This window comes from Temnothorax americanus, unplaced genomic scaffold, assembly GCF_048541705.1.
Source record: "Temnothorax americanus isolate GAGA-0224 unplaced genomic scaffold, ASM4854170v1 Scaffold12, whole genome shotgun sequence".
Taxonomy (NCBI): Eukaryota; Metazoa; Arthropoda; class Insecta; order Hymenoptera; family Formicidae; genus Temnothorax; species Temnothorax americanus.
This window is the reverse complement of record NW_027509253.1, coordinates 1,565,904-1,583,060: the sequence shown is the minus strand read 5'-3', so window position 1 is coordinate 1,583,060 and position 17,157 is coordinate 1,565,904. Positions and strand designations below refer to the sequence as shown.

The window sequence follows — 17,157 nt, the reverse complement described above, 5'->3', positions numbered from 1 at the left end:
AAATTTCTGCCGGCCCGTGGAATCGCGCGAGGAAAGGGTCGACGGCAGTATAATAGGGAAGGCAAGGGCGACGACCCCGAGCCGATCTTTATCCAATTACACACAAACGTAACTCCGTAACTCCCACCAGCAGCGTGGGGGATTCCCCCTTCGCCGACGTGTCGTGTAAATCCGCGGCTCGCGGCAATAATTAACGCCCGCTCGGGGTACACACGCTCGTTAAGGTGTGCCCCTATCGCGCCGCGTATCTTCCTTTCATCTCCCGAGTACTCGCTCGGAGTACTCGCGATTCCTCCCGGCCGATGAATCGCGAACGAAATTCCATCGCGAATTCCTCCTCGTTCGTGTCCCCCTCCCCCGTCCGGAGAGTTCCATCGGAGAAAGTTTGAGGGGCCCCCGGGGTTCAAGGAAGTCAAGGATGTAGAAGTCTTAACATTCTTAGACGTCGCGGAGGTCTCGCGGCGTTCCTCAGATGGATCTTATAAATCCTGAGATCTTAAATCTCTCGAAAGTTCGAAGGCCAAGGAATTCGCACGGGAAGGCATCGCGAAGTCTCGAAAGACCATGAAGTCAGATCTAAGAATATCCCGATACAAAAAACAATTCCAGGAATTAATGCTTACGAAGAAAAGATTTATTCCAAATTTCTCGAAGAGTCGGCAAAATGAACGATATGACCAACTTGCTTGCTTGCTCCCCACGATATATTTCTGAAAAATCTAAAAATAGACTTAATCTCTCGATTAAGCCAATCGGTCCCGTTTGCGTTTCAGTCGCCCCAAGTGCGTGCAAGGCCGAGAAGGGAAGAGCAGGGTTCAACGTCCGTATCTGGATCATGCCGAAATCGTGCCGAATCTGACACCGCGCGGTCGGTCGTCGGTCGGCACGCCGTACCCCCCCGGTCGGGAAGAAGCGGCGCGGCTTCCGGTGCCGCACTCGTAGCGGTGGGATATGACGGTGAGGCGGGAAGGAGGTTCGCAGTTCGTCGGAGCGGCTAACGATCGTCGGTGCCGATCGTGGACGACGGATCGGCGAGGGACCGTCGTCGTCGTCGTCGTCGTCGCGCGACGATGAGCGGGAACGATTCGAGCGCGACGGCGACGCTGACACCGACGAGCGTCGCCGTCGTCCCCGCGGTCATTTCCGTCGCGGACGAGGAGGAGGAGGAGGACCCGGCGGCGGCCTTGACCCTCGATTGCGTCGAGTCCGGCGCCGACATGGACCTGGTGAACGGACCGAATCCATGGCTTCCGGCCTACGGCTTCCAGCTGCAGCATCACTCCCAGTTTCAGCCGGCGCACTTGGAGGATCTACGGGCTAATGGTTCGTACATTAACGTTCGTACGTTCCCACTCGCTTCCCGTTCTTTCTTTACACGCTTATGCACTCTCTTTCCATGCTTAACATCTAACGTACCCTCGCGCGTTCGGTATCCTAACACGTACAACTCGACATTTTAGGCATACGGCATTTTAGTTTTGACATTTACGAGCGAATCTCAATGGTAATAAATTTCACTTGTATTAATTAACATATGTTTACGTAATTTATTTTAATTTAATATTTCTTAACCATCCATCGTGCCTCGTTATCACGTTCATATTTATATTTGTAATTTGCAATTATTTGCCTCGGTGAGCAGAAATATGATAATCTCTTCGGGAATCCTGAACGCGGAAAAGAAACGATCGGTTTCTCCTCCTCCTTCTCTCGACTGCGTGATGTGAATTCCCGAGCGGGCGTAGAACAACAGCTCGGGATACTGTTAGATCCGAGGTTAGATCACTCTTCGACGCAAATCTAACTGCGATTATGACGATCTAGGTCGCCGTTCGCGGCTTGTCACGCTAAGCGATTAACCCTTTCAATTCGAAATCATGTTCGTGTAGCTTGGGAAAGGAAATGTTTTACGATGCGTACAGCATGCGTTGTAAGAATCTATGTATAAGACCGGGAAGATTTAAAACATTTTGTAGCAAATAAGATTTCTGAATATTGATGTAAGAGTATGTTTATATACATCAAATCATCCTTATTTTGTTAATCATAAAAAATATCAATTACGCGCAATGCGACACTTAAAAAAAAACACATTATATGTATATTAGATTGTAATTGAATTCGATATCGACATAAGGATCGACGACGATGCGATCATGTGAGCTGCACATCTACGGAAGTCCGGGGACGCTCACGGTTTTTCTAAACGTCCCTCTCACCCACGTTTAAGTAGAAAGCAGCGTGTCATTAACGGGCGATCTGTATGCAAAGCCGATCCGTTTTCTAAGCCGCTGGAAATCGCGATAATGATATCGGCCTCGCCGCCAATATCTAGAGCGTAGTAGACGAGGCGGCAGAGCGGAGTCTGAGAAGACTCCGAGAAGTCATTGCGGACGATGCAAAAATTTTCCTTCCGTACGTATAATTAATGCCGCGACCAATGCCGACCGGTTATTCTCGCGATCAAGGTTCGATCAAGGCTCGAGCGTTGAAATTGCGAGCGTGGAAAACGTGGTAATCGGCAGCAATGATCATAATAATCGACGGTATAAAATGATCTCCGTATCTTTTGCGCGTTTATAAATAATGATTCTGATCTATACCGCGTTTTTTCTCAAACGCATTTTTATTAATGCTAAATTTCCTAAAGAGATTTTCTTTTAACGAGAATTAAGATAAACGTTCCAATGCCGGGATACTTAAGACCTATGTCTGGACACCTTTATCATTTTAGTTTTTAAATTAAAATCAAAGATAAAAATATAATACGAGAAAAATATTTTTATCTTTGATTTTTTTATTTTAATTCGCGTTCTGCTATTTAGAAACTAAAGTGATAAAGGTATCCAGACATAGGTATATATTATGTGTCCAGGCATTGGTACAGTATTGATACATTTACCTTAAGGGCTCTGAGAATTTTGAGTGATCGATTCGAATGTGCTCTATAATTGGAGTGTTCTATAATTAGATCGGACAACAATAACAATGGCCGATCGATACGCCGTGGGAAAAAGTAGCTTAACTTTCTTGTCACGTGAATTAACGTGGATCGATTAGGAAGCGAGGCGAACTAACGAATCACACGATCGGTAAGAAATGGAGAGTGAGCGAGTCGAGTATAACTGCGCGAGAGAAAAGTTATCCGCTCTGGTTAGTTTATCATTCGCTTCGAGAGACCGGTTTGGAATAAAGAAAGTCTTATATATCTCTAATTGTAAGATAGAAAGTAAATAACGCTTGAAATTAGTGTGTACCATAAAATATTGTTCGTAATAAAACGAGCACTCTGTTACGCAGAGAATGCATCGTATTATCAATTTTGATATAATTTAATGTTTCAAGTTAGCTCATAGTTTTTCTTTCGTTAGCTGTATACGTTATTCTGGCTCTCGACCAAGAAAGAATTCAGAAAACCCTGAACCGTACGTTGGTACCGAGTTGGAAATAAGCTGGAGAGATCTTCCCATTCGGGTTTATGCATCACAGATATCGCTGTATCCGCTAGAAGGCCTCTAGAAAGACGCTAGTCTCCGGCTGATTATTTTTATGTAAGCTATACGGCGGTTTATTCTCGTCCGTTAGTCATGGAACGGCAACAGGCAGGCGACTGCAACAGGTGGCTCCGCCACGATGTTGCATACTGGTGCGTGCCTCCGCACTCGTGCAAGACAAATTGCGTTTCAGCGGCCTGTTGACGACCCGTTCTCGCAATCGCTACGAGGTCCGGCCTCGTGGTTAAAAACACTTCCATTTAATGACGTATCGCGTACGCGTGATCTTAATTCCGTATCTAACGCGATGGAAGAAGACAGCAAGCGCGCGCGCGCGCGCCATACCGATAACCGAACTTCACGAACTTTTCACGTGGACGCGTCGTCTTTCTCTAAATTCAACTAATTCTATCCGATAGAACAAATAAAATTGTTTTTCCAAATTGCTCAACGACTTTGTCGACCGTGTCTGTTCCGACGGTCCAGGGTGTGGCGGAAATCAGGTGCATCCATACACGCGCGGCGCGCGGACGCTTCGTTGCGTCACTCGCACAACCGGCTTTATAATTATTGGGATTAATTGGTCGATTCAGAGCGCGCTGCAATCAAGCTGTATGTCTTCTTTAACCGCAAACTACGATGATTAATGTTTTCTATTGATCTCTTTCAAGTGTCTCTCGGTCATTTATATTTTTCATCGAGACTGTTCGCGTGCAAAAACGTAACGATACCATAATTAAGTGTAATGAAGCACAGATATAAAAAGAGACACCCGGTTTGACCCGTGACAACAGGTTTCGAGGAGGTTTTCTCGTACGTACTCCAACTCTTTTCACGCCATTCATCATTTCTCACGTCGACTCTGTCAGTTCGCCAGATCCGCATTCAAACGTGCCCGATGCAGATGTGCAAAGTTTATTTCGATAGCGTTATCGCCGCCCACTTGTGGAAAATTACAATACGACCTCGCGGGAAAGTCTCGACCTCGGCCCTCGCCTATTCGCTTCGCAACGATCGCCTTGTTCTTTCGCGATGGGCGAGCACACTCGGCAAATCGTGCGCTTCATCGCGTCTCGTTTCCAGAAATCGGCCGGATAAAACGGAGCGGAAATATGCGTGCGTATTCGGATAGGGGTACGTCGTTCCTCTTTTAATTGCGGAATCGCGTGACGCGAGCGTCAGGAGGCACGATGCAAATGTTACAACCGCGTACGCGTAACGTTACGCAATACTATTTCAGTAAGATGAAAGGGTGAGATAGCGATTTGACTTTTCCACGAGAGAGCGAGCGATCGCTCGCGGCTATAGGAGCGCACCGAATGTATTCTATCGCTATACGCCGTGCGACTATGCAATGTCCCGTTCCCAGCAACGTCTAACTGTTCACGCCATCATTCATCGCACGATGACGAAGAAGGCAGGAACGTATAGACACTTTACGTTTCTACATTCGATATAATACGTACGTCGCTTTTCGAAGGTGGCTGATCAACGATTCTTAACTCATTGAACTCGCCTTACTGTTTGTCGTAGGATGTATTTTCTACCTTGCTATCGTTAGACAAAACACGTTTCACTCTGGAGATAAAGTAGGAATTTAATTTAATTATTTCCAATAATATTCATTAATGTTTCTAAATATTTTTAGTAACATTTCATTAATTAAATTTAATCATATTAGATTAGTAACTATTTATTAAGAAAGCTTCAAGGAGTGCGATATAATGGAATTCTAAGAAAAAATCGACCCCGCGTGCTGGAAGAAATGATGATAAGTAGTTTTCCGAAACGTGCATGTATACACTATACAGTCCCGAAATGTCTCGAACCGGCTTTGATCGACGGCGAAAGCATAAGAGAGGTAGACGACCTTCCAGTTACGTTATCTTCCAACATAATGGTTGCACTCGTCGATAACGAATGAGTCACGACCTCTCGTTAAGAATTTCGCTTGCACTTCTGCGGGCAAGCAGCTGTCACACTTTTGACGGCGGAGAAGTGACGAGGCACAAATTACGAGTTTACATTTTTACGCTTCGTTGAATTCGATCGACGTGAAACAACAACATGCCTGCAGAAAATACGTATAGCGCGTGAAACAAACCATAAACCTATATAATCCGCGCAATGTAATTGCTAAAGTACATGTAAGGAGATACAAATATATATAATTAATTTCAATTAAGTAAAAACTATATACTTATCAAACATGATACAGTAAATTTTATTAGATACTATAAATAGAAACACAGATTATTCACAAATTAATTTTTTTATTACATCAAACTCTTCAATCTTTCTTTTTTATTAAACTTTTTTATTGAACGTGACGCAAATATTAATTTATATTAATTAGTGCTTATGCTAATGTGACAGCAACGCCTTATTTTACAGATACGGTGCTAGTGCAACAAATTGATTTTCTGGAAACGATTCTGGAGGAGACATCCGACGATCTCCAGAGCGACTCCGATCGCAGCGGAACGACATATTGGCTGGGGTCCGATTCGGAGACCGAGAGCGTCATCCATATCAAAACGAAGCAGAGATCAGCAGGTAAGAATTTCAATTATTAACAGAGATACACATCGGTAATACAGTTGCGATATCATTTGATCGCATGTTACACGGAAAAGTTGTGCACGTCGAGGACGATCTTGTGAAATCCCGTTCGTCGCCCGGGGCGAAGATCGCGGGAGTTAGACATTGTTTACGCGCGCGGTCGTTCTACTTTCTCTTTCCTCCCGGCAGCCTAATCTTCCAGCTCATTAACGAACCGGGAATTACGTCGGACATGCGATTATTCGGCGCACGATTACTCGCGCTTACGCCATCAAAATCGGGGAGATCGATCACACTCGAGTATAATATCTAGTTTTTATCCTTACGCCATGCTTTTTCGAAAAGTCTGAATTGCACCAAGCAACGCGAATCGTAATTTAATATGTATTACTGGCAAAAGCGGGAATCTGTGCAGCGAAAAGGCTATAAAATGAATTTTTAGAACCAAAAATATGACGAGTCTTATACAGATTATATTACATTCGAAAATTTTCCCATCATTCTTTTGCTGCATGAAATTGACGTTATCTTGAGATTTTCTAACTTGGAGTTATTATTAGCGTAATTTATCTTAAGCTAGTTTAAACAAACGATCTATGGATTGTAAGTCAATAGTTCCCACCCACGTGCTCTTGAATGCGCGCCTTTGAACACGCAGCCGTTGTAACACGCACAGCTACATGGTTGCAGTGCGTAGGGGCGCTGCGTGTATATTTCTCTTACTACAACGGATATGTCGTGTTTAAGAACGTTTACATGAAGTCCACTTGAAATCAATGCAGAAAATGGACAAATAAATTCTCGATGTCGAATTACAGCTTAACAGTTTAAAAAGAAACGAAGGTCTGTCCATATATTTTTTTAGCTTTTCTAACCTTCCTAAGATGTAGACTGTTGGAATTCGATGAAACGACAAATATAACCAGCGGAATTATTTCCCAGCACGCGCACGACCTTTTGCTGCCAATGCAATATTCCTTCCAGAATAACTGTTTGTCGAGGAACGTATCACGCTCGATCGAAGTGTATGTGGGATATGTATCTAACTTATGTATTCCTTAATCGAGGAGTTATAAAGGTCAAACTGTTAACGAATACTCGTATATGCTTCAAAAGATCGTTTGATTACATGGCTCTTATCAAAAACGTAATTTAAAAATTTTAAATATAGATATTACAATTAAATACGCACATATATAGACATTTATTAATAAATTAATGTATAATAAAAATCACTTTATATAAAACTCTGATGTGAAATAATATAAAGAATATAAAATAATAACTACAAAAAGCGTAAAAATCTAAGTAATTCAAATATTTATTATTTTAACTGAAAATGGTTTACATAATAGGTGATGAAATTCTGCATTTCGGCAAGATTTAACGCGAAATTGTAAGTAGCGATGCTCCTCGTGTACAATCAAGACGACGTAATCGCACATGAACGTAACACTTGAATTGACGATAATCGATGCGGTTCGATTACGTTTTGCACGCGACAATTACGACCTGGTTGACAACCGATGGTGACCAGGGCGTAATGCCGTAAGCACTGCTTCCGGTTGAATGAACCGTGACTTCCTGACGGACGTGTGCGTGTATATGCGTGTGTGAGTGTATGGGGCGAAAGTGGCGACCATTAGATTGGATCACTTCCGTGACTCGATTTTACGAAGTGGGTCGTCAAGCATCGGATTCCACCTCTAGCTATCCTAACGAGATTCGCGGAATTAAAAGCGACACGCGAGATCTGGATTCCGCGAGTAAAGTAGGTTTAGGCCGTGCGCGCTCGCTTGCCCGTCTCGCTTTTACTCTCTCGAGTCCTCGCGTGCCTCCCGCTATCGTCAGCGTCGTCATCCTCATCGCGTCGTCTTGTTCTCGGAAGACGAGCGGCTGGACGGCAGCGGCAGCGAATGCAACTCGGTGGTGCCGAAGAAGCGACGCCGTCGCGACCATGGCGCCGATCATCATCACCACCACCATCATCATCATCAGCAAGTAACGGCCTACGACGAGTACCCGGCGTCGCCGAGGTCCTCCAGGTCCACCGCCTCCTCCAGATCGAGCTCGCTGCTGCAGTTTGAATCCTTGGAGAGGACCTGCGCGACCCTGTCACCTTCCAGCTATAGTTTCGACTCCCTGGAGTATTCCAATCGGTCGAACGCCTCCCATCCGGAGAATGACTCGCCCGATAGCTTGGAGCAGGACTACGATAGGCTGCTACCGAACGGTTTCGCCAGCACCCTGGCGGACCATTTCCCGAGGATCAGGCCCTACCGCAGCTTCGAAAGCCTGGACACGTGCCAGAAGGACGAGGGTTTCGGCCAGGCGTCCATGTCGAACGGTTTCGCGCCTTTGTACCTGAAGAGGGGTGCTGATCTGTCTAATATTAGGAAAAACAACCAGCGTCCAAGGTAAATTACAATGTTCTTTATGTTAAACCTGGACTCTTTAGGATGACTAACAAATAAAGAATCTTGCACGTTGGAAAATCTCTATTTGAATCTTAAAAAATATATTGCGGTTTATCGCGGTAAAAAGTTATTCCTATAATTTTCAATAGGTTCAACGAGAGTACAATTGATAACAGGACGGTACATGTTTCTTATTGAAGTTTCGATACATTATTCCTTACGTTATTCGAGGAATTTTCCCTGTGTTCGCGCGTACAATCATTCTAAACGTAACGCAGTTAGTCCACCCGCAATTCCGATGACAGACGCTATACCAAGGTTTTTGTTTGTTATTCTTGGCATACGTGCACACGCGTCGTTTAACACGCCCGGCTATTTTTACACGCGCTGCTAGAATAGAGATACATGACTATTGTAATCATGGATTGTTTCCCGAATTAGTTTGCGAGGACTGGCGGTAAGTGTATTTCTGCGTATCGCGGGCATTCGTAAGACAAACATTTTTATATTCCTTTATCGGCAAAATATTTGTTTTGTATCAATTTTATATTATCTCTCCAAGTTTTTTTCTTTGAATCCATCATAAAATAGAATTTAAATTTTTAACTCTTTAAACAAGATATTAAAAATAAATTTATAACTAATATAGTTAATATATTTTTCTCGACGAGTTAATTATTGAAAAGATTGCATATCCGTCAAAAATTAATCAGTTTTTTATATTTCAAATAATCAGAAAACATGGTTGATTTCTCCGCTTCAATTTGACAAGAAAGAATTAAACAATGTATGTACGTGCGTTTGTGCGTTCAACACCCGTTCGTGCTGAGTATTGAGCGCTTCTTAATTTTCTTGGCACTCGTACGCCGAAATCCCCTCCGCGTGACGATCATTTTACGGCCAAGTTAAATGCGATCGCGACCCTGAGGAAGACCACCTTGACTTTACTGCCGATATTATAAACGTTTAAAACACATAAGCGCGTTACCGAATCGCCAGATCACCGCCGTTTGGTTCTTGAGTGCGCAGTGTTTTGCATTCACGCATTCCTCAAGAATGCAGCTCGATTTTAATATAGGGACTCACATTACAAGCGTAAAATTTCAAATATAAATTTTAATATTTATACTGAATCCCGATATCTCGTCATTTGTACTGAACGAAAGATAGATTATTCTCCAATATTTCGATCATGTCCGTTTACACGAAACAGAGATTTCTGGCACGAGGACGAGGAATATGAAGACGACGACGATGACGACGACGAAGAAGAGGAGGATGACGAGTACGATTTCGAAGAGTACGAACGAAGCCGAACGGACGCGGATTCCCGGTTGACGACCGGTTTCGAGGATCGGCTGCTGTTCGGCGAGTCCGGCAAGTACGCGACGTCCTTGGACTATCGGAACACGATCGACTTGCGGGAGATCGGCGTGGAGACGAAGAGGGACGCGCTTTTGGAGCTCAAGTCCGGCCAGAAGACGGCTAGGTTAAATATAGCCGGTAGCGGTGCGGAGCATCATCATCACCACCACCATCATCATCATCACCAGCATCCGCAGCAGCAGCAGCAGCAGCAGCAGCAGCAGCAGTACCAACAGCAGCAGTACGATCAACACGATTACCATCACCACCACCACCGCCGCCAACAACAACACCAAGGGTGGAGCGACGAGGAGCACTTTAATTTTAGATTCACGGACAAGTCGCAGAGCGCGCCCAGTCTGCTTGACGGTGTCGAGGAGTCAGCACGCTGCACCTCGCCGTCTCGTCTTCGCACCTCGAGGACGACCTCTTACGTGTCGACATCTTCCCTCTTCGAGAATTACACGCGAGTGGCCAGCGTGCCGGTGGATTTGAATCTCTGCGGCGTCGCCGCTACGTGCGACGACGAGATGAACGGTCACGAAATGGCGGAGACCGCGCCCGGCGACGAGGCCGCGACTCTGAAGAGCTCGCCAGAAGAAGATACGATTTTAAAAGAAAACGACGAAACGCAAGTGGGAACGAAGGTTGTCTTGACCAGCTCGGTCAGGACGCAACCGGCCCAGGGCGCGCTCATGGACGGCGACATGAAGGAACGCGAGAAGGAAAACGAAGAACGAACGAAGGTCGAACGCGCGAGCGATCGTTGCGAGACGCGCAACAAACAAACGAAAACTACGTCGACGGTGAAGACTCAAGATCGCTCCAACTGTGTATTGGACATCGCGATGGTGACGGAGAACGATCTCGACGAAGCCATCAAGCAATTTAAGCGCGAGGTGGAGGAAGCGGCCGCCTCCGGAGTGGCGAACGCCGCCATTTTGGCGATGGAGACGATTCAACGAACTGCGTCCGGTCGAGTGAAGAGTCGAAAAGTGAAGAACAACGCCAGTTACGAGCTGGCGCAGCAACTCGAGGTGGACGAGAAAAATTTTCAGAAGAAATTGAAAGATAACGATGAAGAACGCGATGGTGCTAGCTCCCCCGGGAAGAAACGGGTGCTGAACAACGCCAGCTACGAATTGGCGCAGCAGTGCGACTACATCAAGGCGTTGCAGAGCTCAAGAGCGGCGTTCCAGCGAATAGACGCGTGCGACGAATTAGAGGAAGCTGCATCCGGACGCTCCTCGAAGCTAAATGTCGCCGACGTAATGCGCCAAATGGGCTCTGACACGAACGTCAGCGAAGACTCCAAGCCGAAGGAACCGCAGAACGACTCGTTCTTCGGTCAGATAAAAAAAAACTCGGATCCATTTTCAGCCTGTGGCGATGCTAGCACGCTGAACCCACGGTTGCTAGACGACGAGGTAGATTATCCCTGCTTGGAAACCAAACCCATAGGAGCATCCTGCTTGGAAAATAGGGTCGTTTTACGCGAGAATATCGAATCGGAGAAGTCAACCCCATTGAAAAGTGTCCTTGAAAATTCCTCGACGGTATCCTCCTACGTCGACGAGGAATCACTCATCAAACGAAGCGAAGAAGAGACTGGAGACGCGAAGAAGACATTTATCGGCGAGTTTTATCCGGAACGCGCGGCGCAGCTTCCTCGGAAGTCTCCTGAGGCGGACGAGAGCGGGGTTCAAGAACGGAAAATGAACTCGGAGAACGCGTCGTCGGATCGGGACCACGAAGATCATTCTCGTAGTCCTGGCTCGAACGATCGAGGCGCCGGCGAGTGTCTGTGGAGGGTCGTGATCGAGAAGCAAGCGGTGACGAAGAAGGAAGAGGAGAAGGAGGAAGAGAAGAGGGACAGGATGGAGGCAGTGGAAAAGAAGGAGGTAGAGGAGGAGGGACACAGTGTCCGCGGTGTTGGCTCCGAGTCCCCACCCGGCGGTACGGGTTCACTCGGTGAACGTAGTAGTGGGAAGCCCGCGGTGGTCGTGGCGGCAGTTGATACGAATCATCGCGGTGGTGATCGCGACAAACGTCAGGGCGACGAGCAGCAACGCGCGCCGAGCATCAACAACCCGGACGCGAGCGTCGCGAACGCGAAACGATCGTCGTCGTTTGTTGCCCCGAAGAGGGAGCCCGCGAGGACCTACGCGGTCTCTTCAACCTCCCTACCGTCGTCCTCGTCCTCCGCCGCTATGAAAAGCGAAGAGAGAAAGAAGGGCGGTCTGGGCGGCTTTCTGCAGAGGTTCTCCAGGCTGAGGTTCAGCGGTAGGACGAAAGTGCCGCGCTCGGAGGCGCACAAGAAGGCCGTCGAGCCGACGACGAGAACGCAGGAGGAGCAACAGCTGGCCACGGCCAAGAAGAAGGAGCCGGACTATATCATCATACCGTTGCACCCGCCCGAGGAAGAGAGGAGACGCCAGCAGGAGGTCGTTACTCTCGAGGAGGCCGCCAGGAGGAACAATGTGGACATTCAGAGAAGCGCCTCCAGTGTCAGGTAAGTCGTAAAATCAACTGGTATATGCTTGTGGAGGCGTTCCGTTAGATATTTGTTTATCTTACATTGAAAAAGGAATGTTGTTAGGTTACAACGGCATACATTAATTTCTGAAAAAAATTGCTGAAAGCTGCAGTGTCTCATCAAATTGCTGTTATGCTCATTCTATTTTTCAAAATAAATGAGATAATGATAAATATATATTCTTGACGCGAAATACTACCGCTACTTGGTCGTGTCTCGAGCTAGGATATTCGAAAGCAACAAGTTGGTTGCGCAGTATATAAATATGTAGAGAGATCTTGAATAACTTACGTGTTATCGAGGTTTTGTCATCGTTTTATTTGCAATGATGCATTTTTATGTGATATAATAACGATATAAAACGATCGTTCGTCATGTACGCGATATAATAATCCGTAATTAAAGTTTTTGAATGTACACCGTACATCAATCTCGAAGTTCAGTATTTACGTCGAAAACTTATTGTTAGTCACGTGTCTCGCTATCGATCATGTGTATTAGCCTCACGTTGAACTATCTCCGGATAGCGCCGATACTATCTTTTCTTTTTTTCCACGGTTTTGCAACTTAACTTATTTGTCGAGAAAATTACTTTGATTGAGTATTCGAAATAATCTCTTTTATATATCTCGATGTAATTTTATTTGATGCCGTCGCTTCCACCGCCGTCCCACGCTAGCGTTAGCAAACCGCTTCATTCACAGTTTTGTTTAATTCCATCTGTCGCAATCGCTCGTCGACACGTTCGTTTCCTCCTCTCCCTAGGACTGTATGTATGCTCATTCGGTCGAGTCCGCGAGTCTAATTCCGCTCTCAGACTTCAGACACGCTTTCAGTGGCTCGCACTTCACCAATCGATGTAATTTCATTCTCTCGTACAAGAGCTCGCTACCCGACGACACCGACGATTCCCGCATCATTTCTGTGTTGTCTTACCGTAATCAGCGCGCTGGCTCGGTTCCGCGCCCAGCAGCAGTGCGGCGCGGGCGACGGAAACCAGTTCGGTTCTCTTAATTAAATTTCACTCTCACCCCGCGTCTCGCCACGTCATTCTCGCGTAATGCGACCTAATTGCATTTTATAACACGACCCCTCTTTCCCGTCGCCCTGATGCCAACAGCCGCCTTTATTTCATATTTCTTCCGCGTCTCGGCGCGTCTCCCTTTAGCTTCACGCATTGCTCGCATTTTTTTATATATACAGAAAACGAGGAAATCATAAAATTAAAATAGTTCAATAATTTTTAAACAGCCAAGAGATCTCTTTATGGATGGTAACCATAATTTCAATCGATAAGAATCACTCGTAATTTCTTCTCTCCAGCGTAGCCGCGAGTACTTTTATTGGCCTATACGCGTGTTCGCCACCAATCAAGATCGCTCTTCTGGGAACTTCGTATCTGATCCCTCTGCCCTCCTTCGGCTTTAACAAACATTTGTTTTATCGCGTTAGATTTCGCCGAAGCAGCGTCTTTCGTTTCGATTCGTGATGCGCCGAAAAAGTTTCATCGAGAAGAAAGAGGAGAGCGGCTTCTAATATTTTCCACACGCGAAACAGCTTCGCTGTCTTTTCGCCGGCACGTTCAATTGACTTCTGATTTGCACGCAAAACGCGAACGTTATGCGTTCTATAATTAGATTGTGTAGAATATTTCTAAAAATTATTTGTTTAAGTTAAGATTAATTCTCGAAAATTCCTTTCGCGTATTTTTTGTCAGTAGCTTCCGCTTCGTAATTGATGATTATTATAATAAACTCATAAATTAAGATCTATCGATTTATAATCATCCTGTCAACGGTGAAATTCATCAAGTGTTGCAAGTCGTTAATATTAATTTGTTAATGTTTATTTAAAATTTATTTAAAGGTTGTGTAACCATCTTCGATTTATGACATCTTTTTTTCATGAGCTTGCACACACAACGGACTTCTATTTCGAATTTTATTTCTTCGCTCTTGTAATACACTTCGACGAACGATTATACCTCATTTACGCTACGCCGGAGATTTTCGGCGGCTGCGTTTCTCGGTTTGTTTGACGAGATGTTAAACAGAATGCGGCCGGTATCCCACGCCCGTTCGCTCGCGTTTAGGAGCGATGAATCATCGTCGTAAGCTGCGGGATGTAATTTAGGATGCCGCGCCGCCATTCGAGCTTTCGCAAGCGGAGCTGGAGTCTGCGAGTCGAGCTTCTCTGGCGAGGATGCGAGGATATATATAATTGGAGTTAGTTATGCAAAAGTATGCAAAATATAGCGCAACGTCCAGTCGGCGAATTTTTCTTTAGAAAATTCATAATTTTCCAGCATCCGGCTGCTCGGTATTAACTTATGTAACTACTTTTTTATTCGTAATTTATCATATGTCGCGCAATTAAACCGACAGGAGTTATGTCGCTATTTAATTATTCTTTGTTCAACTTTCAAATCTTTTTTTATGATTTTAATTGAAAAGAACGGAGTATGATTGAAATTGATAATTTATTTTAGTTTTTTAATTATCTTTTTCTTTTATTTTCTAGTCTTTTTCAAAATATTGAACGAGAATGACAAAAATATTTTGCTATCCCTAAATATCTCGACTTATAGTTGCGACGCAAACTCGAGACTCGCTCGCTCGTCTCATGCCACAGTTAAATATACACGTACCTTGCACACGTGTGTAGGTGTGGTGCCGGTCAGAGAATCAACTTATATTAATCTCATTCCATTCCGGTTCGAGAGAGTCCGGAAGTCGCGTACACGGAGACGGGTTCAACGTCACGTTCGGGACTTTTAATATCGCATGGTTTCTGTCCCCTCCTCGGACTTTTGGCTCCCTTCTTCTCGTCGTCGCGTAAAAGGACCAGCAGTGTTCTCCAGTTCCGCCTCTTATCTTTATCCCGGGGTTTTTTTTCCGTGCCCGCCTATATTTGCCCTCTCCCCTTTATTCCGCCGCCTTGAAAACCCAACAAACACTACCATTTAGCTGACTCTTTAACGACGGCGCAATTAAGCTCGCTCCCGCGCTCATTCCGCGCTCATTCCCGCGCGGCTTCCAGCTGCGTTCCGTCGTCGTCGGGACGGGTTATTACGTCGTATCGCAAGGCCGCGTCTCGCGCGGATTAAACCTCCGCTAAACCCGACGGTGGACGCCTCATTGCAATTTATTTTATAATATAACTTTCGAGAAATACCAAATCTTATTAGTACCAATTAATGTCGATAAAAGCACGACGTCTTGTGTATAATTTTCTTTTTCGAGCGTCATTGCCTGCTGTTCGCGTGGAATGTTACTAACTCTTTTATTTTGTCTACTTGTCCCGTATGTTAGACATCGTTACTGCGGCTTCGATATCAGGCTAAGCGTCGACATCTGCCGAAATCGGGAAAGTATATCGTCCGGGGGGGGAGGGGGAGGAGGGGCACGAGTTCTCAGCTCGTTCCCGGAGCCCAGAAATCCGTCACTGTTTTTACGATCGGTCGTGTACTAATTTTAGAAACCGATGATTCCCCATCGTTGTGGACCGCGTTATAAACATGATTATAAACGTGATCTCACGCTATGCGGCGATAATAAAACCGACGACTGCGTTGCAACGCGTCGCTGGATCACGTGTGAATGAGGCTTCCGTATATCGTAAGTTCGTTTGCGTTTCGCTTTGCGAGTCATCTCGGCTCTCCTGAAGATTATAACTCTTATTATTAATGAGGCTCGATGGTGTAACTCAATTCTCAAGTGTCACACTTCGGATAGGAAAGATACGATGGATTTGAGGCACTCTTTGCACATTGCGCGTAGATCCTTTATAATGTACTCCAGGCGAACTTAATTCGCAACAACTCGTTAATCAAACTCATAATCGAATCATAACTTCTAAACGGGCATACTAAAACGAGTTTGGTGCTGATTATTCTGTAATCGCGTAAAACTCGCGGTCAAAGATCATCGGCTGTAACAGATTACAGCCGCCTGACAGCTTCACAACAGATCGCAGCCTCGTTCGTAATATAACGAGATCTCGAGGAGCTCGGAATAGTAGCTCGCTGTATCCAGCTTCTTATCTAGGAGGCTGTACTCACGGCGGATGGCGGATAGAAAGTGTCTCATTAATGACTGTCTTCCCTTCGCCGAGATATATAGTCGTGCTTTTATCGGTACGCCGCATGTCCGCCGTAGCAGACTCAATAAAGCGACCACTGTCTCTCGCGAATCCTGACTTCATAAATCGGAAGTGGAAAAGCGAAAGTCGAATGTAATTTATCGCGTGTAAAAGTTGTTGTAATCACAATGATCTTTAATTCATGATTAATGTTTCAAAAGTAGTGGTCGACGGTCAACCACGTAACGTGCTTAAAATTGATATTTTAATAACACAAAGTTAAGGATATATACTTGTTGGCAAATTTACTGCGATTACCTTTCTACGATGTATCAACCTTTCATGATGTTTCAATCAGATAATTATGATATATCAGCCTCGTCGGAGCAACAATTAGATTAAGCGGGATACCGAAGGCGAGGGGTTAATATCCCCGATTTCGGTCAGGAGGATGACAAAAAAAAAGAGGTCACATCACTCAGCCACCAACTGTCCGCTATCGAAAGCCGATGATGTTGCGACAGCGTAAAATATGCTTGAGCGCCAATTTCCAATTATCGTGTCACAAAAGCGTCGTGTTCACGGAACAAAAACGCTCCGTTCGGCACCACTAATCTGAACTGTGATGCTATGAGCCTCGTGCAGCATGACTTGCTTTTAACGTGGTCGGATAATGCGTCAGTTTAATGGAGCAATTATCCTC

At 45.3% G+C, this 17,157-nt stretch overlaps 1 protein-coding gene across 9 annotated transcripts in view; it reads left to right on the top strand.

The window, feature by feature from the left end:
* The window catches only part of LOC143893308 (uncharacterized), a 47,168-nt gene that overhangs the window by 2,919 nt on the left and 27,092 nt on the right, over positions 1-17,157 (top strand). For 8 of the 9 annotated variants that reach the window (XM_077398532.1, XM_077398533.1, XM_077398530.1 and 5 more), the window contains exons 2-5: positions 774-1,323; positions 5,889-6,050; positions 7,945-8,473; positions 9,687-12,350. In XM_077398532.1, the coding sequence (XP_077254658.1) occupies positions 1,071-1,323; positions 5,889-6,050; positions 7,945-8,473; positions 9,687-12,350 (3,608 nt within the window). In that variant the 5' untranslated portion in view covers positions 774-1,070. Of the gene's footprint in view, positions 1-748; positions 1,324-5,888; positions 6,051-7,944; positions 8,474-9,686; positions 12,351-17,157 lie in introns of all 9 variants that reach the window. The other variant, XM_077398529.1, reaches the window with a different exon arrangement.